Below are 25,723 nucleotides of genomic sequence, written 5' to 3'. Positions count from 1 at the left end.
ACATATATATGAAGGTGAACTTGTCCTTTAACGGAAATGCGAGTTTTCGCAAATATCTGCACATTTGCATTACTTTGATGCCAAAATGAATGACATAGAGTTGTGAGAAGAATGACACCAAAATCATCCGATTTGGTTGAGTAGTTTTCATTCTACAATACGTTTTTTTAAAGACGGGTCAAGCGTAAATTTCTTAGCTCAATTCAAAAAATTTCAGCATTGAACAAAAGCCACTTGGGAGACTAACAAAGAATTGAGGCCGCACATCACAATGTGGAATGCTTGAATAGGATTATTGTCGAAGATTGACCTTCAATTGTTGGGTAGTCTCCGTTGCTGAGCTTTGATGAAATTAAGTAAGAAATTAATGATTAACAAAAACATGTCTAGAAAGAAAAGTACTCAACCAAATTGGACAATTTCGTGTTGGTTTTGGAAAAATATTCGTTTCCATTTTCTGAGGGGCCACCCTTTATGTATTATATATACACCCTCAGTTGCCATTATGTATTGTCCCATTGACAAGAATCGTTCACCTATTGTTGGTAAATGAACCTCCTATGTCGTTGCGGCGTTTAGTTCTTTATTGTTCATTGATTGTTGTTGATTGACCATACCTCTATCACATTCACTATTCAAGTAGGTATTGAACATCACATAAGTACAATTGTTGGATACGTGGAATACTAAAGATAATTATGTTGAATATCAAAGGTAGAATAAAATGGTGAGAATGGAATAGAAGACTTTCCCCCCAATTTTGGATGCATAGACAGGAGAGTACAATAAGTGTACTGGCATAGTTTCCAGCCATAAAGTCATGATTATTGCAGCCTTATAAGACCTACTGATTTCTACAGTTTGTTTTAAGTTCTTGTTCATTATTTCATAGTATGACCTTGTCAAAACAGTTACACAAAATTATAGGGAATCATATGAAGGAATCGAATTAGCTCTGACCAGGGAGGTGAGACACCTCCCTGCTCTGACAATCCAAAACAATTACCGGTATTGTTCCTGATCATCCATTGCTGAGCGGTGATGAACGTGAATGCATATATAGATGCAGGTGCGCTTTAGAGAATGTCTTCAGTATTTCTACTGGTGCCAGTAAGTAAGATCGATTTACTGATTTTTTTATTCTGCAGTTTTATCTTCCAATAATTATGAACCTAAAAATTTGTATTTCTTTGAGGTTTTCCTTAAATTCATAAATTAGCATAATTTTTCTTGTAGTTTATATTTTGCTAGTAGACTCATGTGGAGCTGCAAATGACAATTAGATGTAAACCTATAAAGATGTATTGTATAATACCTATCATATTTACTGGAGAGATGATGAACTACAACACCTAACTGCCTTAGGGGTTCCGCTCCGGATTTGGATAAGGTTTACTCCCTAGCCTTTGATTAACCAGAAAACTGCCCGCAAGGAAGCGGAAGACTCGTGGCGGGCGGGAACGTCTTTCTACCCGTACAGGACCAGAAGGACCTGCCCACTGCCACTATTAAGTTTACTTTATCGTTTGATGTATAAGATTCAGTGTAGTTATAAGTATCAGAACAGCCTGGTCAATCATGGATTTTATAGACATACATATAGTGTGTTTACATTTGATGTAAGTGACCCAAGAAGTTTTAGAAGTTTTCTCACACTTAGTGTCATTTTTCCAAAGAAAACAGATGTACTAATTAGTTGAAAACTATGATTTTCATTCCATAGTCCAGGGACCAGAGAAAGCGAGAGTCTATATTTCTAGAAAATATATAATCTTGATTAATATGTACTTCAGACATGAAATTGTGAAGATCATGTTTTTCACATACACTGTACACATATACTTCAACTTCCTATAAAGGAAGTTGAGCATATTTTCCAAAATGCTTACAAAGTTAACTATGCCCAGATGTCCCACATTAGAATACTAAAAATGAGTGAACAAGTAATTGTTGACCCCTTAAGCAAACGTTTACACCAGAATCAATCCACAATGGGCATCCCGCTTTCATAACACTCGTACGTTATTTATTAAATGGCCGCCAAAACAAAGGATGTGATGAACCTATTCACTTTGCTAAAACATCATTATATTGAAAACCTTCACCCAAAAACTATACTTTTACACTTGAATCGTGATTATATATCTTTTGAGTTCGAAGATATACAATATTCATCATCTGTTGTATGGCAGCCATATTTATCAAAATGGCCGCCAAAACGTAGGATGAAACGATTCATATTCACTTACAGTTGAATTAATCAGAATCCTTGACGCCAAAAACATATAAGTTGGTACCAGAGTCATGACCCTTCGTCCATACGTTTTAAGGATATGTTATATCTAGCATGGTGGCCATATTTTTTTCAAAATGGCCGCCAATAAGTAGATTGCCATGGTTTTATCCTCTCAAAATTCATTTTATTGGAATCCTTGACCCTCAAAACCTATACTTTGGTACAAGAATCACGACAATCGGACTTATACATTGTAGTTTCCAAAATACACAGCATTGCTATATCACATGGCGGCCATTTTGAAAAATGGCCGCCACGGCCGCCACAGGCGGAATCAGAGTGGCTTCTATATCAGAAATGACGTGTATTGGCATCATGTACATGTGTACCAAATATGGTGCTTTTACCATTAAGTGCATGATTTTTTCTATATCCGCTGGACTAACATGATGCAAGTGAGAGATTCTTGTCTTTACCCGGGAGATGTACCACGGTATTATTTTTCGTAATCTCCGTTGTTCGTTAATATGAGATCCCACTCGTACCCATGCTGTTACGACCAAAATCACTCTGAGAATGATCGCACAAAAGAAACAATCAACTGATGTTCAGGCGGTTTATTAACAGTGATATTGTGGGTACAGACTGGTAAACGGTTTCACATCAGTACAATAATGATCAATAGAAACAAATATAGTCAGTAATGGAATCACTTACGTACGCATTACACGCAATACCCCTGGAAATGTCCAAATACGATGCTCGATGCACAAACGAATGATCCGCGATGCACCGATGAATGATTCCTCTGACGTAACTCCAGAGGTACAGGTTACGATAGTCCACAGTATAGATCCGGGGTAAAATCCACGATATACGTCCACGGCGAAACGTGCAGAGTCCAAATGTTGTGACGACCACGTCCAGTTGATGCGTTGAATGATGATTCACTTAATATTGTCCAGCTAGGAATCCAGCCCACCACAGCTTTGCCGTAGCAATGTCCATTGACATAAAAATATGGAGTCCAATGAAGGCACATTAATTCTCTGCAGGCAAAATGTCTCCCAGGCCAAGTATCTCCTCAAACATAACAGGTCAGCAGGTAACACAGGACTGACTATAACAAGTCGCTTCAGAGCCAGAAGTGACATAACTCTCAGAGCAGAGGTGTTGGGTACTCTGCCTACTGCAGAATTTCTCTGGCTTATATACTATCCATTCACCCCCTTCTAGCACATTCTATAACTCTCTCCAACCTACTAGCCAGTCCAAGTTCCAGGAATCCTGGATGACTCACTGCCTATCTATGTACAAAACATCATTGCCAAGAATAACTACCAATCACATTGGGCTACAGGGACAGTGCCTCACTCAGCCAAATATGTAAGCACTTCCCAGAAAATTCTGGAAAGGGTGAAATCATTCTAGATTGAGTGAGTTATAATGTATTTCCTCTTACATGCATGTACTGTGTAGTTACATTGTATACCACCTAGAAAATTCTCCACTGATCTGGTCAGCCTGTATGTACTATATCTATACCACATAGAATGTTCTCCATTAATCTGGTCCACCTGTGTACATACACATTAAAACAGCCAGGCATACAGTACATCATACATGTATGTGTACATAACTACTAGTGTGTACATTTGTGACACCATCCCCCATGGGAAAAAGAAAGCCTTGCTGTAGCAAGGGTTTCTTTTACCTTCACAATTTCTCATTGTTATTTGCAATGAATGTGAGGTAAAGTCCAAGTCAAGCAACAATAATCACATACTATCACATGCCTTTTGGATAGCTGTATTAATTCCATGTTCTCTTTTCATGGATACTATTTACAATGATATTGCTTGGATTCTCGGAGCTTATATAATCATATCATACTGTTTTGCACACATTAATGAATATGCTAAACACATACACTGGAAATGATACGCGGTGAAAACTTTTCACCTTTGATACTCTCTTCAAGTTACACTCTTGACAGAGCGTCGGCAATTACATTGTTTTTGCCTGCCACATGTTTGATTTTTAGTGCATATGGCTGCGTCATCATGCTCCATCTGAACAACCTGTTGTTCTTCATTTTGAACCGGTCTAAAAAGACCAAGGGGTTGTGGTCAGTATAGACTGTGACCTCCCCTTTGCTATTTGTCAAGTACACTTCGTATTGCTGGAGGGCAAGGATGAGACTGAGAGCCTCCTTCTCAATTGTGGAGTACTTCTTCTGGTATGTGTTCAATTTTTTGGAGAAGTAGCTAACTGGTCGTTCAGTGCCTTCTTCATCTTCTTGGAGCAAAACCGCTCCCACTCCTACATCGCTCGCATCTATTGCCACCTTGAATGGCTTTGCGAAGTCAGGAGCTGCCAAAACAGGCTCATTAGCAAGGACTGCCTTTAGTTTCTCGAAGGCTCTTTGACACTCATCAGTCCACGTGTACTTCGCCTTGCCCTTCAGCAGGTTTGTTAGGGGGGTGACTACAGTGCTGAAATTCGGTACAAATTTCCTATAGAAACCAGCCATGCCCAGAAATCTGAGCAACTCCTTCTTGGATTGGGGAATGGGAAAGCCTAGTGTAGCCTCTACCTTGGCTTCTCTTGGCAATACTTGTCCCTGACCGACTACATGGCCGAGATACACCACTTTGGCCTTTGCAAATTCACTCTTTGCCAGATTAATCACCAATCTGGCCTCCTTGAGTCGATCGAAAAGTTGCCGCAAGTGTGTAATGTGCTCCTCCCACGTGTCACTATACACTAGGATGTCATCAATGTATACTACACAATTGTCAAGTCCGGCAATGATTTGGTTTGTCAGCCGTTGGAAGGTGGCTGGAGCATTTTTCATGCCGAATGGCATTACTTTGCATTGGAACAAGCCATCTGGTGTAGCAAAGGCAGAAATCTCTCTGGCTTTGTCGGTCAAGGGCACCTGCCAGTATCCCTTAAGAAGGTCTATTTTACTGACATATGCAGAATTTCCGACCCTGTCAATGCAGTCTTCTAGTCTGGGAATGGGGAAAGAGTCTGTTTTCGTCACGGCATTCACCTTTCTGTAATCTATACAGAATCTTTGAGACCCATCCGGTTTGGGCACCATGACGATTGGAGAGCTCCAACTGCTTTTACTCGGTTCTATTATGTCATTGTCTAGCATGTATTGAACCTCTTCCCTTACTTTTTGCAGTTTGCTCGGGTTTAGTCTGTAAGGGTTTTGCTTGATAGGGTCAGCATCTCCTACATCAACATCATGTACAGCCAGAGGGGTGCAGCCTGGTTTGTCTTTACACAATTCCTTGTACTCATGTAACAGACTAGTCACATCTTTCCTCTGATTTTCAGGTAGGTAGTTCAGTGCCTCATCTACTTTCCCTAACATCTCTGAGTTAGACAACCTGGCACTAGAGGGCTCACTTCCATTCTCATCTTGAGCTTCTCCCTCTTCATCTACTTCTTCTTCTACCACCTGGGTTACACCTACCGGCTGACTAGCCTTTCTCTCATAGTACTCTTTCAGCATGTTTACGTGACACACCCTTTGATCTTTTCGTCTATCTGGCGTACTGATCACATAGTTCACATCATTGAGTTTCTTTTTGACACTGTATGGGCCACTGAACTTGGCTTTCAGTGGTTCACCTTGTATGGGCAGCAGTACAAGAACTTTGTCACCTGGGTTGAAAGTTCGGGCTTTGGCATTTTTGTCTGCCTTTCTCTTCATAGAGTCTTGTGACACTTTCAAGTGTTCCCTAGCTACCTCACAAGCCTTTGAAAGCCTTTCACGAAACTTTGACACGTAGTCAAGTAGGTGGACCTCATCATCCTCCGTCATGAATTTCTCTTTGATGAGCTTCAGTGGGCCCCTGACTTCATGACCGTACACCAACTCAAATGGGCTGAAACCCGTTGACTCGTTTGGGGAGTCCCTCGTTGCAAACAGCAGGAAAGGGATGCCCTTATCCCAATCCTCAGGATACTCCTCACAAAATGCCCTAATCATTGTCTTTAGGGTCTGGTGGTAGCGCTCCAACGCACCTTGGGATTGGGGATGAGAAGCTGACGACTTCAGCTGCTTCACACCCAAACGATACATCACCTCTTGAAATATGCCTGACATGAAATTTGACCCTTGGTCAGACTGCACTTCCTTGGGCAACCCATACCTAGTGAAAAACTGCACTAGAGCATCTACCACAGTCTTAGCAGTGATGTTTCGTAATGGGATAGCCTCTGGAAACCGTGTAGACATATCCATGATTGTCAAGAGGTACTTATGACCCGACCTAGTCCTAGGCAAAGGTCCAACACAGTCAACTAGAACCCGACTGAATGGTTCTTCAAACGCAGGTATCGGAATCAATGGCGCCGGTTTCACCGAATGCTGTGGTTTACCAGCCACCTGACATGTGTGACAAGTCTTGCAAAACTCAGCCACATCCACATTCAACCCTGGCCAATAAAAATGCCTCATGATCCGATCCTTTGTCTTTCTGACGCCTAAATGGCCGCCAACAGGTAACTCGTGAGCAATCCTCAAGATCTCACCGCGGTAACAGGGAGGGACAACAACTTGACGGACCACCGTCCAATCCTCATCAGCTGGCCTATGGGGAGGTCTCCACTTCCTCATCAAAATGCCATCTTTGACATAATAGCACTCAGGGACCTTTTCAGCCTCAGCCTCAGAACACGCCGTCTGAGACAAGCCTTTCAACTCAGAGTCTGCCTGCTGTGCTTCAACCAAGGAAGACTTGCTAAACAGCCCATCACTGTTAGCCTCGGAGCCTAATACAGCAACCCCATCATTCAAATCCTTGAAAAAGGTTTCTGCCAACCAAACACCGGAATTCTCCTCCACATCAACAGAATCCGCATCATCTTGAACAGCTCTACGAGCCTGAGACCTAGTCACAACACAATCTGGGAAAATCCCAGGAAACTCCTCCTGCAACTGCTCAGTTTCAGCAACCACCACTGGCTTATCCGAAACAACTGGAGACGCAACCACCTTGTCCCCAGCCAAGTCATTCCCCAACAGGAAATCAATCCCTGCCATGGGCAACTCAGGAACAACTCCAACAGTCACAGGACCAGAAACTAGGTCACACTTCAAATCCACTCTATACAGTGGCACTGACATATAACTGCCATCAACAGTCTGAATCAAGACTTTTGCATTCACTGCACTATCTGGTGGAAAAGTCATACCACCATCCACCATCAACGACTGAGAGGCCCCCGTATCCCGCAGGATGACCACTGGCTTACCTGCCTCACCAGAAGTACATGGGGTCACCTCACCATCAAACAAAAAGCTACGATAGCTCTCATCCACCTGCTTCATCCTATCTTTGAATTTGGGAGATTGACTTTCAACGGCCTGTGTTTCACTGAACGGGACACTGTTTTCGGGTAGGACACTTTTTGACATGACAAATCCCAAGTCCTTCTTTGTTTTGTTTTGCAACTTCCAACACTGTGACTTAACATGCCCTGTCTTGTTACAGTGAAAACATTTGATAACATTTGCACTTGTACTGGACCCTTTGTCAGATTGAGGCTTTGGTGCCGATGAAGTTTCAGAACTCGTGCCTTTTTCAGAACCAGCATTCTTTGGATTGCTCAACTGATTTTTGTCTCTCTTGTTTCCAGAGAAATTCCTGAAAGGTGGTCTGTTGTCATTTCTGTGGGTCAGCTCATACTCATCAGCCATCAAGGCTGCTTTATGGAAACTTGTCACTTTGTGATCATCCAAATGTGACCTCACACTGAAAGCAACACTCTTTTTGAATTCTTCCAAGAGAACAACCTCACGTAGGTTATCAAAGTCCTGATCCACTTTCAGGGATCTGTACCACCTATCAAACATCATTTCTTTTTCACGAGCAAACTCAACATGTGTCTGGCCTGGTTTGCGGTACGAATTTCTGAACTTGTGTCTGTACGCCTCTGGCACCAACTCATAAGCATTCAACACTGCCTTCTTGACTGTAGCATAGTCACGTGATTGCTCTTTTGAGAGAGATGAGTACACATCGGCTGCTTTGCCGACAAACACACTTTGAAGGAGCATGGGCCAAAATTCCTGTGGCCAGTTCAAACTGTCAGCCACCTTCTCAAATGACACAAAATATGCATCGACTCTGTTTTCTTCAAACTTTGGCACCAATCGAATGTTCTTGGCCAAATCAAATTCAGAGGGAGCCCTTTCATGATTTCCAACAGTCTGTGCATGAGTCAATTCCATCTCACGCAATTTCAGTTGTTGCTCCATTTCCTTTTCGATTCTCTTCATTTCTATTCTTTCCTTCATTTCTAATCTCATCTTCTCTTTCTCCATTTCCAATCTAGCAAGTTCAAGCCGTGTTTGATCAGAAATTTGAGCTTGATCTGGAGTGTCAATTTCTTCTTTGAGCTCCATGTGACCAGCTACTAAGTCAAGAATCTCTGCCTTTCTTGCACCTTGTGGAACATCTACATTCAAATGCTGTGCAACAGCAGTCAAATCACATTTGCGTAACCTTTGCAAATCTTTGAGGGACAAATCTGTCCTCTGAACAAATGCCTGAACATCCATTGTACTGATTGACATTGTTACAATGTATAACACACAATATACAATTGAACAATCAACTCAACTGGTATTTTGTCTGTACCAATATTCTGGATTCCGGAACGTTCCAAATTCTAAGTTTTGGCTTAAATTCACTTCTCGGACACAAGCCCCCAATTTTGTTACGACCAAAATCACTCTGAGAATGATCGCACAAAAGAAACAATCAACTGATGTTCAGGCGGTTTATTAACAGTGATATTGTGGGTACAGACTGGTAAACGGTTTCACATCAGTACAATAATGATCAATAGAAACAAATATAGTCAGTAATGGAATCACTTACGTACGCATTACACGCAATACCCCTGGAAATGTCCAAATACGATGCTCGATGCACAAACGAATGATCCGCGATGCACCGATGAATGATTCCTCTGACGTAACTCCAGAGGTACAGGTTACGATAGTCCACAGTATAGATCCGGGGTAAAATCCACGATATACGTCCACGGCGAAACGTGCAGAGTCCAAATGTTGTGACGACCACGTCCAGTTGATGCGTTGAATGATGATTCACTTAATATTGTCCAGCTAGGAATCCAGCCCACCACAGCTTTGCCGTAGCAATGTCCATTGACATAAAAATATGGAGTCCAATGAAGGCACATTAATTCTCTGCAGGCAAAATGTCTCCCAGGCCAAGTATCTCCTCAAACATAACAGGTCAGCAGGTAACACAGGACTGACTATAACAAGTCGCTTCAGAGCCAGAAGTGACATAACTCTCAGAGCAGAGGTGTTGGGTACTCTGCCTACTGCAGAATTTCTCTGGCTTATATACTATCCATTCACCCCCTTCTAGCACATTCTATAACTCTCTCCAACCTACTAGCCAGTCCAAGTTCCAGGAATCCTGGATGACTCACTGCCTATCTATGTACAAAACATCATTGCCAAGAATAACTACCAATCACATTGGGCTACAGGGACAGTGCCTCACTCAGCCAAATATGTAAGCACTTCCCAGAAAATTCTGGAAAGGGTGAAATCATTCTAGATTGAGTGAGTTATAATGTATTTCCTCTTACATGCATGTACTGTGTAGTTACATTGTATACCACCTAGAAAATTCTCCACTGATCTGGTCAGCCTGTATGTACTATATCTATACCACATAGAATGTTCTCCATTAATCTGGTCCACCTGTGTACATACACATTAAAACAGCCAGGCATACAGTACATCATACATGTATGTGTACATAACTACTAGTGTGTACATTTGTGACAATGCGCAGTCAATTCATTCGTAGCGTGTGTTTCTTAGTGGTCAAGTCGCCATTTTGAGCTCTAAATTTCGCCGATTTTCTTTCACTTTGCGATCTTTCGCGTTCTAGTTTTCGGGGTTTAATAGGTTATTTTACCTCCCCGATCGTTTGGTAGTATTTTTGGAGAGTGATGGAAGCGAATTCGGGTTCTTCCACGAAGCCGAATTTCCCGCACGAGAAGCTGGTTCGCGATGCGGGTTCCACCAGCATCGCCAGCGGACCGCGAGCGGGTCCCTCCCCCGGCAGCGATCCGGGGGGAAAGGGTAAGACGGCAGCGGCGAGCTCGGCTAGCCGCGGTGGTAAAGGCACGGGGAAAGCCAAAGGCAAAGCACCGGCGAAGATTACTTCTCCTCCTCCTGTGATTGCACGGAAGTTCGCCAAGTCGGCTGCTACCTCTGAGGTCTCAGACCTTTTGATTAAGAAGCCCTCGATCATGATTGACTCTGAGATATTAGCCAAAGATTCTCGGGCTGTCCAGGACTGCATTCGTGCAGATCCTATTTCAAAGAAGGACAGTCAGGCCTGCATTCGTGCAGAGCCTCCACAGACCACGACCTCGAAGTCGGGACCAAGCACTAGTGTTGGTGGCTCAAATTTTAAACATCATCTGAATAAACTGGAAGAGATGCTGGGAAAATTGGTGGATCATTTGCCACTTTCTCATCCACAGACTCGTAGTAGTCATGACACGAGAAGTCTCGGAGATGAGGATGATAATCTCCTTTTATCTGACTATGAGTATGACTGCGATCAAGATGATGGGCCTTTTGGCTGTAAACTTACACCAGCGTCTGACTCACAGACTTCTGATTTCAGTGCTGAAACAAGCACTGAAGATAGTAATGCTACTCCTGCCTCTGGCAAGAATGTAGCCATCCCAGCTATCGCAGCAAAATTTGCAGTGCCTCTCAGCGTGGGGAAACCCTTAGATGAGGATATTGCTGGGTCGGTATCCTACCTTGTCAGCCACACTCTTGAACAGGCTGCCCTAGAGGAGACTGGTAAGAAGTACACTAGCCCAGAAAACTGTCCACTACTTGACGTGCCCAAAGTCAACTTGACAATTTGGGAGAATCTCAACCCTACTACCCGGGCTAGGGACCTGAAGCTACAGCGTATTCAGAGCGCTCTTGTAAAAGGCATCACTGCTTTTGCGCAGACCCTTTCTGCTTCGGAGCTGTCAGAAAAACAGCAGGACGCTCTCGGACTCCTGTGTATCTCTAATTTTTAGCTGAACGCCTTGAGGAAGGACCTCATTAAACCTGGCTTGAATGCAAAATTTGCACACTTGTGCAAGCCTCAGAACCCTGTGACCAAACAGCTGTTTGGTGATGACTTAGGAAAGAAAGTCAAAGACATCCAGGAAGAACAAAGAGCAGCAGCCGGTGTTGTGAAAGGCTCAAAACCTTTCTCAACAGGTAACTCCCGTCAGCGTCCATATTCGCAGTCACAGTCTCATTATCACCCTTACCGCCGACAGACGGAAGCTAATTACCGTAGAATGAGATCAGCGGGGTGGACCACGCCAACCGTACAGGCTGGGTCGGTACAGCGGCCTTTTTTAGGCCAGCGTTCGTGGAAGCCACACACTGCCACCCCGATGACCAGACCCAACAAGGGCAGCGGCCGACAGAGCCCTCAATACCGGGGGTTTGCGGGGGCCCGCAAGTAACTGAGCATGTTAAACCAACAGTCTCCTCATCCTCTGCAGAGGTGAGTACATGCCCTCTCATAAATCTTGCTTGTTCAATGGTGGGTGGACGACTGAAAAATTTCTATGACAAATGGAGAAGCCTGACTTCAGATCCATACATTTTGAATGCTGTCAAAGGATACAAACTCGAATTTGATCCTAATGAATTCCCTACTGTAAGAGGGAAAGAGTTGTATAATTTATTTCGCAGTTCAGAGCTTAACAGTCAAATAGAGGAAGAGATTTCTCGCCTCTTAGCTAAAAATGTGATTGAACTTTGCGAACATGAGAATGGAGAATTCATCTCCAATATTTTCACGAGACCCAAAAAGAATGGTTCCTTACGAGTTATCCTTGATCTTTCTGATCTTAATACAGGCATCCTTTATCAGCATTTCAAAATGGACAACATACATACAGCCTTGTCACTGCTCAGCCCAAATTGCTACATTGCATCTATTGATTTACAAGATGCATACTATTCAGTTCCCGTCCATCCATCATCGAGAAAGTATTTGCGTTTCTATTGGCAAAGTAAACTGTACCAATACAAGGCCTTACCTAATGGTCTCAGCTCGGCTCCCAGACTGTTTACAAAAATGCTGAAGCCAGTGTTTGCCCAGCTTAGAACAGAAGGACATGTAGTTATGGGTTATCTTGATGACACTTTGATAATTGGGAGATCTAAGGATGCTACCCAAAGGGCTGTTTCAGCTACCACTAAGCTTCTAACAGAGCTGGGGTTCTTAATTCATCCTGAGAAGTCAGTACTTAGCCCAGGCCTAGACCTAGAGTTCCTTGGGTTTCATTTGAATACTAGGTCAATGCACATTACTTTGCCAAGGGAAAAACAAGATGACATTTATGAGGTTTGCACCTCCCTCTTATCCCTTGCCACCCCATCCATTCGAAAGGTTGCTAGGGTCATAGGGAAAATAGTTGCCATGTTCCCTGCAGTACAGTATGGCCCACTGCATTACAGATATCTAGAGAGAGACAAGGTACAGGCCCTTAAGGCAGCTTGTGGTCATTTTGATAGGCCCATGACTCTTTCCATGGAGGCATGACATGAATTGATATGGTGGAAAGAACATATTCATGAGTCATTTAATCATGTTGTCAGACAAAAGGTCAATTTGGAGCTACGTACAGATGCCAGTGCAGAGGGATGGGGTGCTACAGACTTAACCTCTCACACAGGTGGCAGGTGGACCACAGAGGAAGTACATTCAGCTCAAACATCGGGTATTAATTACCTAGAAACACTGGCAGCTGGACTGGCTCTGAAATCCTTCTGTGCAGATAAGAGAAATGTACATGTCCTATTGAGGATTGATAACACTACGGCTGTTGCCTACCTTAATAACATGGGAGGGCTGAAATCAGAAACGTGCAATCAGGTAGTGTTAGACATCTGGCATTGGTGTATAGAACGCAATATATGGCTGTCAGCAGCTCACTTACCTGGGTGCCAGAACAACGAGGCAGACTTCATGTCTAGACACTTTAATGACAGAACAGAGTGGATGCTAGATAAGAATAGCTTTGAGAAGATTGTGGCTAAGTATGGTACACCAGTAATTGATTTGTTTGCATCCAGACTAAATGCTCAGCTACCTAGGTACATTTCATGGTTGCCAGATCCCAATGCAGAGTCAGTTGATGCATTCACACTAGACTGGGGAAAATTTGCACTCTTTTATGCCTTCCCTCCTTTCTGTTTGGTAGCAAAATGCCTACAGAAAATACAAGAAGACAATGCACATGGCCTGCTTGTGGTACCAAATTGGCCTACACAGGCCTGGTTCCCTCTCTTGACAAGTATGATGAGTGAAGAACCTTTGATCTTGAAAAGAAGCAAATCCTTGCTGACACAACCAGTATCTAAGGCTACCCACCCACTCTGCACTAAACTCGATCTTCTTTGTTGCAGGATTGGCGTTCACAGTTCGAGATAAAGGGACTACAGGACAGGACTGTGGACGTGTTGTGTGCATCTTTGAGACTGTCTACACGCACACAATATGGAACTTACATTAAGAAAGGAAACTTTGAACAGTCACTGCACTGCTGTAGAAAGTGTTATAGAATTTTTGAGTTATCTGTTTCATGTACATAAGTTGAGTTACAGTGCTATTAACTGTGCCAGAAGTGCTTTGGCCTCGGTGGTGCTGTTGGAGAACAGCAACTGTACAATTAGTACACATCCTTTGGTGACAAGATTCATGAAAGGTGTATTTCATTTACGAACTCCGCTGCCTCGGTACAACCATATCTGGGACGTTAAAATCGTGTTAGATCATCTCCGCAAAATGTCACCAGCCAGTAAGCTATCTTTGTGTGAACTTACTCATAAGCTGTGTATGTTGCTCGCACTCACTTCGGCACAAAGGGCACAGACTTTGTTCTACATTCATATTGATGGCCTGGTTTGGAAGGATAATAGCGTAGAGATTCATGTCAGTGACTTGGTAAAACAGAACAATACCTCCGACAGAGTAGGGAGTACGACTACAATTGAAGAGTATCCTTCAGAGAAGAGACTCTGTGTGGTATGCTACCTGAAAAAGTACATTGAGCGTACAAAAGTGATGAGGGATACGGAAAGGCACCTGTTCATATGTCATAGGAAACCTCACAAATGAGCCAGTAAGCAAACCATCTCCAGGTGGATAAAGGAGACAATGAGTGCGGCGGGTATCGACACTAGAATTTTCAAAGGAACCACATTCTACAAGGGCTGCAGCAGTCTCTACTGCAAAGACAGCAGATGTGCCCATAGCGGACATTCTGAAACAGGCCGGATGGTCTAATGAGGAAACCTTCAACAGGTTCTATGATAAGCCGTCGATCAGGGCAGGACCTACGTGTAGGTTCTCCATGGCGGTACTGGATAATCATTGAAGAGAAAGAGTATTATTGGTGAGCTACTATGTCATTCTTATCACCATACATTGCTTGGTTTTTGCAGAAATGCGACCACTTGCTTCAAAATCTCATATTAACGAACAACAGAGATTACGAAAAATAATAAATAAATTAAACGAGAACTTACCTGTTTGAAGTTTGATTTTTATTATTTGAGTAATAGGAGTGTGAGTTAATATGCCCTCCACTCCCACCCTCAATTCAAACTTCAAGGTAATGTTCTTACTCCGTCAATTTACAGTGTATTTCCAGATTGTGGGATTGTGACAGTGGTCGCATTTCCTCATGGATCAGGCAAATCTCACTTGACCCAGTTGGGTCTTTGGTTCAGTTCTCTCACCTAAGTTGACATTATGTATTAGACGTCGGAAGACAGTCCGATTGCTTAGGTGGAGATTTGCCTGGGCGACGAATATTGACTGCGCATGCGTACGAGTGGGATCTCATATTAACTCACACTCCTATTACTCAAATAATAAAAATCAAACTTCAAACAGGTAAGTTCTCGTTTAATTTATTTATTTTGATGTAGGTAGCCTTTTACAGCACAGTGTTACAGCTACTTTCAAACTAAACAAACATGAATCAGTGATGGAATACATGGTAGGGTAACTGAGAAAACAAAGAGCATGGCTAAAGTTCTACCACAGCAGTGTGGAGTGATGTCATGACACATTCTGTGATGTACAGAATCCCGTTCTAAACTGACTCACGCAGAACAAATCACTCATATGAGGAATTTGTCTTGGATGTGATTCTAGGGTTTCGCCACTTGTGTGATTCTTCAAACATGCTTGCTTTATTTGTAAAAGTTGATTTCAGTATGAGTTAGGTAGAATTTGGCTGCATTTTGTTTCACTTATATAGAATATTCACAGAGCTCCAAAAGAAGCATCCATCACCAGGCGCGGTGAGGGACGCAGCGGAGGCAGGTCAAGCACGCCTAGGTGCAACGCCGCCAGGTGTTGATACAGAGACGACAGGGAAACCGTTGCAGTTGCAGACAACTGAACAAATGGACACTGGTCTTGCCAAAAGTTTACCCAGCACTGGAAGTGGGAGACAACAGGGAATGTCTGCTGAGCTGGTGGAAATTCAAGAGACAGAAAGCTACAAAACTGGTATGAAATTCTGTTTGGAGTTCAATGTGATTCAAGATGGCGATGTTATCAGTTGTTCAATTTAAACAAGCTCCATGGCAGTATACTTTCAAGTTCAAATATTTGATGGTGCTGAGTCCAACTTGCTTATTCCACAAAGTAAGAGAAACCAAAAGTCTGCGTGCCAAAAAGGCATTGATTACAAAGAGGACATTTGAAATCTTTCATGCTGTGGCCTGTCATACTTGCTCTTTCAATTCCAGTAAAGAATAGAAATATCAGTCATTGAGTGGGATTTTGAAAAGGTATATCATGCTGTCTCTCTCTCTAAAAAAAATGTACAGACAATTAACATGAGTGCTTGAGTACAATTATCCAACTGTGCTTTCTCAAGGGATAAATGTTTGAATGTTTATGTAGATTGTGTCATTTATATATCAATTTCTCATGATACATGGCCATTAATATTTTTGACACAAAGTTTTATAATTTTGGCACTTTCATGTTGCAAATGTATAGATCATTTGGCAGATTTTATAAATGTTGTTTAAAACCTTAACAATTACCAAAAAAACAAAAACAAAAGAGAACAGCAGATGGTATGACCTTGTAATCAAGAGACTGGGTGGAGTCCAGTGAAGTGTCGTTATGTATTGTCATGCCATCCCTTCTAGTGAAAGGGAAAGTATGTATGACATAAATATGTATGACATAAGTTGAAGGTCCCATGTGTGAGAAAGTCACAACTCACATGCAGTAGAGATCAAACTCCCCTTCCAACTTTTAAAAGAGTATTATTGAAGTGGTCACCTCAAAAGCACCCAGGGAAAACAGGCAAAGATGCTGACTCCTTGTAGGTAATCCCAGTCAGTAGAAATATCAAACCAGCACATTAAAATTAATGGCAAAAAATGTCTTTCTCTGGTTCTGTTCATCCTACAGTCTTGAGCTGGTTGAAAGAACAGCCTCCCCTTACTGAGAGTCAGCTTGAAAATCTGTGTATCTCAATGGAGGATTTCACGGTGAGTTTTCATAGTACACTGGAAAGGATGCTGCATCACGTGGAAGTCAAATCAAACAACAGTTTCGTCACCAGACAAAGTTAATGTCATGCATTTGACTAATATGATGTGACTTGATGATCATGTGACTTGGTGATCATGCACCGTGAATAAACACAAAGATTGTTGTGTCTCCCACTTTAGCAATATTTTTTTTTTTTTTTGGGGGGGGGGGTTGTTTTGTTTTTTTGGTTTTCCTTCATATCCATGTGCATTTATATTTTTCATTACTATTTGGAAAACTTTAGAAAGACTTTTACCAAGCTATTAGTGAAATGGTTCCATGTAAATAAGACCATAACACAGATAACCTAAGAAGATAGGGTGTGATGAGGCTTGTGCTAAAAAAATTGTGCAGGTGAAGGTATAAATCAGGAAGTTGCATTCTATTTAACCCTAAAAAGAAAAGGCCCCTCCCTCGACATTTCGCGCGATTACTCTGCAACGCGCAATGCTCTTGCTGCGCTGCTCTATGACTTTTTTCTTTCGAGTTTCCCGCACATTTTGACACCAAATTTGTGACGCCCGGGGGTACGGTTCTGAAGTTACATAACTTTTTGTACAAGCATGTGAGGCCGAAAATGGCTCAAAAATGTGATTTTGTGTACAAAGTCAATGCAAATTGAGTTTTTTCACATGGTTCATATAAATATGCTTATTTTTACTCTCAATGGCTACAATTAATTTGTTTTAGGAGTATTATACTTCAAAAAGTGTCTGCCACAAATGTTGTTAAAAAAATAACAAAAACAAAAGGTCGAAAAAAACAAAGAAATACATAAGAAATTCAAAAAACAATAAAATAAATAAGAAATAATTTTGATACCGAGTTTTTTTTCAAGTACATTTGCTAAGAATGCCACAAAGAATAATTAGACCAAAAATGAGCACTTTTGGAGCTTTATTTACTGATTTAGATCAAAGAGTCTGATTTTTCGCATAAATGAGCATAATTAATCAAAATAAAATAAAAGAAGACTATTTTGTAAAATTTAAATATACGATCTTGTAGATTACATCGCACACTACCATTGTGCAAATTTCCGCGGCGAACGCGCGATCCATGGCCGAGATCTTAAGGGGGGGGTCCTTTAGGCCCCCCCAGTCTTTCGAGCTACCAAAATAGCCCAGTCTTTTTAGGGTTAAAGCTATATTTAAATAATTCACTTGATGAAAGCAAAAAGTCTGAGGAATGTTTCCCTCAGACTTTAAATCTATATCTATCCACTTTTAAAAAATCTTATGAAAAGTGTTGCTTTGTAATGAAGGCTGCTCAAATTTACTAATCACTTATATATAAAGTCTGTCTTAGAGAATGATTGGCAATGAAGTTGAAACCTACACCCTTTACTAAATCCTTGCCCCACCCACAGAAAGCCCTGCCCAATGTCCAGCCATCAGCCAAACGAGAGGGCTTTGCCACCATCCCTGATGTGACATGGGAGGATGTTGGAGCCCTACAGGCCATTAGAGAAGAGCTGACCATGGCCATCCTTGTGAGTGTGACCTACTGGTTGTGTAATCTGCGTGTCCAGAGTAACGAGAAAGTTGTCACATTGATTTTATCATGGACCTACTACACACATGGACTATGAATGGAGGTCTTTCTTTGACCGACCTGCATCGCCACCACCTGATTATGTGCATCTTGATGAGTACATTCAGATGTTTGGACAATGACGATTGTGTAATCGTTCATCGTCACTGACAAAAGAACCGTTTCCCTCATTTCGGTTTTATTTCGCTGAGGTGCCTTTTCAGACTTAACTGCCTTTGGAAAATCGACAATGATGGGGAGCAGCAAACCTCAAATCATGACAAATTTTGTGTCACAAAATTAGTAATTACTGAAGTGTACGTTTGTAGATGCGCATGTTACATTGCTTAATGGTAAGACATACATGTCGTCTACCATTACTGTCCATGTTCACTCTGAAACAATGTGCAAAAAATGATAATAATTAGATTACAAATTACAACCAACTTGCCGAAATACTTGCTTTCTTTCGCAAAGTATGTGCATTTCCCTAATGAAATTAACTGAGCGATGATTTCCCAATGTGTACTACAACTGCACATTTATTTATCTTGATTTAAGAGAGTTATTATCTTCTGTGCATGTATTTTTTAGATATCTCAAAGTGCCGTCTTGTTTACTCCATGCTGGCTGTCGGTGATGCACGATGAGATCAAAGCAGGAAAGCATCTTTAAAATGTTATTGTGACGCTTTTCACAGAAACAGGTGTTAGAATTAATAAACGTGCGATGTATGTCCATGTATGGCAGGTCCGTGATTTTATTGCAATGTGCGATACACACAGTAGTTACATCAAGTTACAGCAAGTGTCAGGCTCGGAAAATATCAGTGTTAAAGTGTAATGTACATAGAAGAAGTATGCACAGAGTGAGATTAAATTCTGAAATCAGTCAGTGTCATGCAACCAAGTCATACATTCTCTTTTATAAGCATCTGAGAAAGTTTGGAGCTGAGGTTAACATATATTGATCCTGTCTTGTTTCTGTCCTAGGCTCCTGTGCGTAACCCTGAGGCATACCAGGCCTTGGGTCTGACAAGTCCCCCTGGTATCCTTCTGGCTGGTCCACCGGGGTGTGGAAAGACCCTCCTCGCAAAGGTGAGTGAGTCACTTGGGATCAGACTGGCAAAGAGTGAGATATTATCAGCAAACATCAAGTATGTCATGTCTCGCATATTATTGATGTATGAAATCATTCTGGTGTTTATTTTTGACATATGCTCATCTTTCAGGCATGGGTTCCTCCATGCAGCTCTTTTGCCCAAAGAGTTATCGTTATGGTGAAGTGACTATTAAAATGAAAGTGTGCCTGTTAAACAATCTTTTTCTATGTGCAGAAATATATTTGTATATTAGTAGGAAGTTTAAGAGGAAGCTTAATGTGAATGCCTAGTTGTGACATTTATTGTCGTTTGTACCAAAAGTACTCATGTAAAGCTTTCTCAAGATATGTGTTTGCCTTTATTTTACCATGTTTGAATTCCAGGCCATTGCAAATGAATCAGGCATCAACTTCATTTCTGTCAAGGGACCAGAACTCATGAACATGGTAAGCAGTGTGGTTTTATGTACTTTCTCTTTGTTGTTCTTCAGGAATGTCATATCAAAATCCATTAGAAGATACATAGTATACTTTAAATCTCACATCTTTTAACCTGTAACCCTCGTCACGGGCAGTTACGAAACACAGCAATTCCTAGGTTAGCCACAGAGTATTCAAACTGATACTGAACGTGGACTGCATGTATCTAACTTTCAGTGTGCTTGCTGGTCTACTGTGAATGGTAGAAACATATCAGATGCTGAATTGGTTTGAATCTGAAACACTGGCAGAGACATATGGGATAGCATTTGATATGATATGAATGCCACTTATCAGTCTATGCACAGTCATTCCAAAGAAGAAACCATGGCAAATTGTGCGCATATACAAAGTTGCTGTGTCATAAAAACAAACAAACACACTTGTTCATGTTAAGATCACACCCTTGGTATCTGTTTGAATGCTTATAGATTTGACTACATTCCCATTGCAAAGGTTGATACAAAGTGTTACTTGGGAGGAAACAGTGAGATTGCATTCAAGTATAAATGACTAAAACCCGGAACCCAACTCAGTTTATAACACATGGGATTCTCTCTCTCTGTTTCTTTACCCAAGTACGTTGGTGAGAGTGAGAGAGCAGTGCGCCAGTGTTTCCAGAGAGCAAGGAACTCGGCTCCTTGTGTCATCTTTTTTGATGAGCTGGATGCCTTGTGTCCACGGCGATCAGATGTGACAGACGTGAGTTTGCACAATGAGTTCAAGAGTAAAAAGGATTGAAAATACCTTCAAAATTAAACTTCTCTACATATAAGTTGTACAATGTATTTATTTTTTGATCATTTCAATGCTTGGATGGGTAGAGATATGTTTTTTGCTCATTTATATGAGCAACTTGAAAGCAATTACTTAAAGATTAAGTACAGCAGAATTCAAGTACAATGTTGTATCTAGTGTACCAAGAAATTTGATATATATGAGAATATGAGGTGAGACAAGTTTAGAATGCTAAAAAGAAATAAAGAAATCATGCCTAAGGGAGGAAATAGGAAAAGGCAAGGTCACACTCTAAATGCCGATAACGATCACCCACTCTCCACAGTCATTTGCAAATGAAAATGGAGAAAAAAGACGTATATCTTTTATATTCTGGGTAATACTAGAATCAACAAATTATTATCTTAGTGTAAAATCATTGTACTGCAGGCCATTTCTTTCCCATGAAACCATTTTAATTTTGTAACCTTATCTCCCAATCTGTCATCCTCTTATATTGCACCTGCAACTCCCCCTCACCCCACCCAGTCGGGGTCCAGTGCCAGGGTGGTGAATCAGCTCCTAACTGAGATGGATGGCCTGGAGGCCAGGAAACAGGTCTTCATCATGGGAGCTACCAACAGACCAGGTGGGCACCAGCGATTGGGGCTCCCTGGTTGGGAGAGTTGCATAAATCACAGGTCCCCTAAATGCAAATAAACGAATTTAAAAGCAAAGAGAGTAAACCTTGAGGGAGTGGGGGGGGGGGGGGGGGGGCATTTCATGTAGCATTTTGTCCAACAAATTTGTCAGACAAATTTGCTCTTGGCCAATCAGATGCAAGGATTTCATTAGCTTATAACAGTGTGTCAGAAAAAAAAAATATCTGACAAAACCCTTCATGAAATGCCCCCTGGCAGCCAGTCAGTAAAAACTATGTATCTTAACCCTTTGTGCATGAGACATATCTATGTATTTTCCTTCAAAAGGTAGATGAGCCAAACTTTAGTGTACTGCCAGAAAACCAAATGTGAATATTAAAGTGAGATGATTATCATGCGTGGATCTTGTAACATACACAAACCCAAGAGATCATTGACACCATGAGGTATGTGCATTGTAGTGTAACGGCCATCAATGACCCTCCTGTCTGTTTATTGGATAATAGATTGAGTCAATACCTGTCTTTCTTGCGTGTTTGAATGGTCAACAGACATCATTGACCCAGCTGTGCTTCGGCCAGGAAGGATGGACAAAATCCTGTATGTTGGCATTCCTTCCCCAGCAGACAGGACTGCCATACTGCAGACGATCACAAAGGTACGTCAATTACAGTGACTACCGATCTGTCGTGTTATGTCAGCAAATACCAGTTATGTATTTCATGTCCTCGTGCCATATTAAGCTCTAGTAGACTCTATGGAGGTCACAAACAGTCTAATAACAGAGAAGTTAACCAAAGTTGGATTTACAGTTGAAGCATATCCATGTCAAAATCCAGTTTTGTAAAGAATTCAGGTTCTGGTTGTCCTTCAACTACTGGAGTACTGTATCAAAATTCAACTCCACAGCAAAAAAAAAGAATAAAATAAAATAAAATAAAAATTGTTATGCAAGAGACATTCCCAGAATAGCAATGGAAGTTCATGAAGCATGTGGCATGATTTGTACTCATAGCATTGCATTATTGGAAATTTTAGCCAGAAATATTGATGAATTCTGATATAACATTAATGATACTGACCTTTAGTTTAATAGTTGCTGTGCATTGTCAGAACATGCACCAATGGAATGTAAATGTAAAATCTTGAACAGTGGCCCCTTGTACATGTAAAGTTTGCATCCACACTGCCAGTTAAATGAGTTGTGGTGTACACCAACCCACAGCAGCCTCATTCTAATCTTCTTCCAAAGACCATAAGCATCGATGTATTTCTTGGGAATCTTCTGATTTATGTTAGACTCTCATAGATATGATGTATTCAGATGTTACTTGATGACGCATATTACTTGTGTTAGTGGACGCCAATTGTAATCATTCCCTTTATTCTGACTGCAGAATGGCTGCAAACCCCTACTGGAGAGTGGTATTGACCTTAAGGCTCTTGCTGAAGATGGAAGATGTGATGGTTTCACGTGAGTTACTAAGTTTTTCATGTTGTTTCCCAGTTAGGTATCAAACATTCATAACAGACCTCTAGGATAGTAGATGATATCTTCAATGTGCTCATTGAGATACTAAGTGGTTAACTACCATTCAGGGTATCTCTCATTCACATCAACATCAGGTTCTGTGGTGATCTTAAGGAAGCACAGTATTGAGCTGAATACTGCCATGTAATTGCTACAAAACGTCAAGGATAGATGAAGATGGAGACATAGGCAACTGTAAGAAAGACATCTGTCATGTATGGAACATTAGGCCCCCCCAAAAAAGAAATGTTGCATTGGAGTAATGGGTCACTGAAAAATAGGATAGGTAGGTAGGGATAAAAAAAAAAGATAAATAAATAAATCCCTCCCAAAATCTCCGCCGGCTTGAGTACCCCCCTTTTTGTTGGCGACCGCCCCCCCAAAAAAACAAAACAAAACTAGTACAGTAACATCAGGTTCTGTGGTGATCTTAAGGAAGCACAGTATTGAGCTGAATACTGCCATGTAATTGCTACAAAACGTCAAGGATAGATGAAGATGGAGACATAGGCAACTGTAAGAAAGACATCTGTCATGTATGGAACATTAGGCCCCCCAAAAAAAGAAATGTTGCATTGGAGTAATGGGTCACTGAAAAATAGGATAGGTAGGTAGGGATAAAAAAAAAAGATAAATAAATAAATCCCTCCCAAAATCTCCGCCGGCTTGAGTACCCCCCTTTTTGTTGGCGACCGCCCCCCCAAAAAAAACAAAACAAAACTAGTACAGTGAATCTTGCCTAAGTCGAACTTGCATAAGTCAAATAATCGCCTAAATCAATTAGGTCTTATCAAGTTCTCTTCTCTTTATATTCTATTGTTTTAAAGACGAATTTTCTTTAAATCTAAGCTATTTCTTCAGTCCTAACAGCTTCAACTTTAATAGGTAAGGTTGACTGTAGTTTTTACAACAGCTCTAAGATGTGTAAATTCTATCGTCAGATGCCAGGAAATCCCATATGAAGACTCTTTGAATAAAATTTTTTTCTGGGGGAGGCCCCCCAAACTTCCTGCTGGGGTTCGGGCCTTTCGCCCTCGCTTGACCTTCATCTGCCTTTGGCGGATGAAGCCTCCCTTTCCCAAGATCCTGAATCAGCCCCTGCCAAGCCTGAGATATCTCAGGCATCATCTCCAGGGGAATACGCAAGATGCTGGTTTATAGCCTTTTCGGTGCTGTTCACACATATGTCAACATTTTCACAAGCAAATACAGTCAACTCTGCCTATTAAACCCACGACGAAGCGATAACCGAAGTCGTCCAAGATAGACACCTTTTCCGCCACCAAAACGTCCGAAAAGGACCCTCCATCACTGCTAGATGCTTGCACGGAGGAAAGTATTGGAGCAGTGTCACAATTTACGTCAGCTATTCCCTAATGACATCTCCAAGCCCGGCATCTCTGTCGCATTTTCGTAGGACGCTGAACAGTTTTTTAGGCCCAAGCATGCCAGTGATCTTGATAGAGTACGCGTCCATGTTGGAAACACAAGACGTATTGATCGAGCGAGGCGCTAGATCTCTCCCTCGTACAGAGCCATTTCGTACACACACACACGCAGCAAGCTAGCTACATGTACGTACGACATAGCGCAGCGTGCAGCGGGTTCTGTCCGAAACACTTCCGGGTTTTTACGATCGCGATCGCAATCGACAAGATACTTGATATCGATAACAAAAAAAACAAAAAAAAACATAGGGTCAGCGGAATTTTTAGGGTCGGGCGGGTTACGCCAATGCAACATTTGTTTTTTTTTGGCCTTATAGTGTAGTAAGACTGAAATATGCTTCAATGAGGCAAGATGCATGGGACATGTCATCTTGTTAGAATGATGTAATGCTGATGATCAAACATATCAACACCCCCACACTCTCTCACATAGTGGTGCTGACCTGGCTGCCTTTGTAAGAGAAGCATCCATGTCAGCCCTGCGAAAGGTCATCAGGCTCGGTCTACTATCCAAAGAGGGGGATCCATCATCCGCGAGGGACTCATCGTCAATCCTGGTCTGCAGAGATGACTTTGAGGCAGCCTTCACTAGAGTAAAGCCATCAGTTTCAAAGAAGGTAACATTTTGTGATGGATCTCATGTGAATCTATGAAGGAAGAATTGATAATGTTTTGGTAGCTGACAAGAGACGGCTAAACATGAGAAGCTCCTCAGTCGTACATTAGTATCTTGTATGATGTCATGAACGGATCCATTTTCGCAGTCGCCTGTGTCTTGACAGTGATGTGGCTGGTCTTGAATAGACAGGAGGTTTTGTGATTTATGTGATATTAGAGAAATCAGACCTTTTCATATTCAAATTCTGTATAAATTGTTATGAATATTGGCAAACATTTAAAGGTAACTCCAAACAGATTGTAGAAACAGGACACCTGCTTTAAGGAAGTGGTATAGGAATTTAGAGGGAGTGCATTTTACAGAAAGAGCAAATATGACATTTTTTGGAGAAACCATCTACAGTTAATACATGGTCCATAGAGTGGCAAAGATCACAGCTGATTTTTTACAATTCAGCCAGGTGGCTTAATATTATTTTTTCAGAATAAGTAGTTGGTTCCTCATTGATAGTCTAGGTAACTCTTGTTCATTTTTTTTTTTTCATTACCAAGTAACTTAAATAATTTTCTTTACTATTCAAGGACCGGCGGATGTATGAGCGCATGAAGACTGGCGTACTGCGAGACTCACAAGTGTTGGAAGATTGTGACAAAGAGGGCAGCAGAGAGAACCGGGGAGATGTAAACACTTGAGAAAAGAACTTAAGGCTTTAAAAACC

General features: G+C 41.5%; 1 protein-coding gene across 1 annotated transcript in view; it reads left to right on the top strand.

Annotated features, from left to right (window-relative positions):
* Positions 1-25,723, top strand: part of LOC139728622 (nuclear valosin-containing protein-like) — a 39,907-nt gene extending 14,184 nt beyond the window's left edge. The window contains exons 15-27 of the mRNA XM_071639564.1: positions 10,244-11,260; positions 11,360-11,796; positions 15,617-15,870; positions 16,792-16,871; positions 18,284-18,406; positions 19,440-19,544; positions 19,933-19,995; positions 20,608-20,730; positions 21,295-21,394; positions 21,959-22,065; positions 22,805-22,881; positions 24,820-25,003; positions 25,587-25,723. Of these exons, the coding sequence (XP_071495665.1) occupies positions 10,244-11,260; positions 11,360-11,796; positions 15,617-15,870; positions 16,792-16,871; positions 18,284-18,406; positions 19,440-19,544; positions 19,933-19,995; positions 20,608-20,730; positions 21,295-21,394; positions 21,959-22,065; positions 22,805-22,881; positions 24,820-25,003; positions 25,587-25,697 (2,781 nt within the window). The 3' untranslated portion in view covers positions 25,698-25,723. The remainder of the gene's footprint in view (positions 1-10,243; positions 11,261-11,359; positions 11,797-15,616; positions 15,871-16,791; positions 16,872-18,283; positions 18,407-19,439; positions 19,545-19,932; positions 19,996-20,607; positions 20,731-21,294; positions 21,395-21,958; positions 22,066-22,804; positions 22,882-24,819; positions 25,004-25,586) is intronic.

This window comes from Diadema antillarum, unplaced genomic scaffold (assembly GCF_040938485.1).
Source record: "Diadema antillarum isolate AM-2024a unplaced genomic scaffold, OU_Dant_1.0 seq00000187_RagTag, whole genome shotgun sequence".
NCBI lineage: Eukaryota > Metazoa > Echinodermata > Echinoidea > Diadematoida > Diadematidae > Diadema > Diadema antillarum.
Note: the sequence above shows the minus strand (reverse complement) of the source record. Positions and strands in the feature narration are given on the sequence as shown.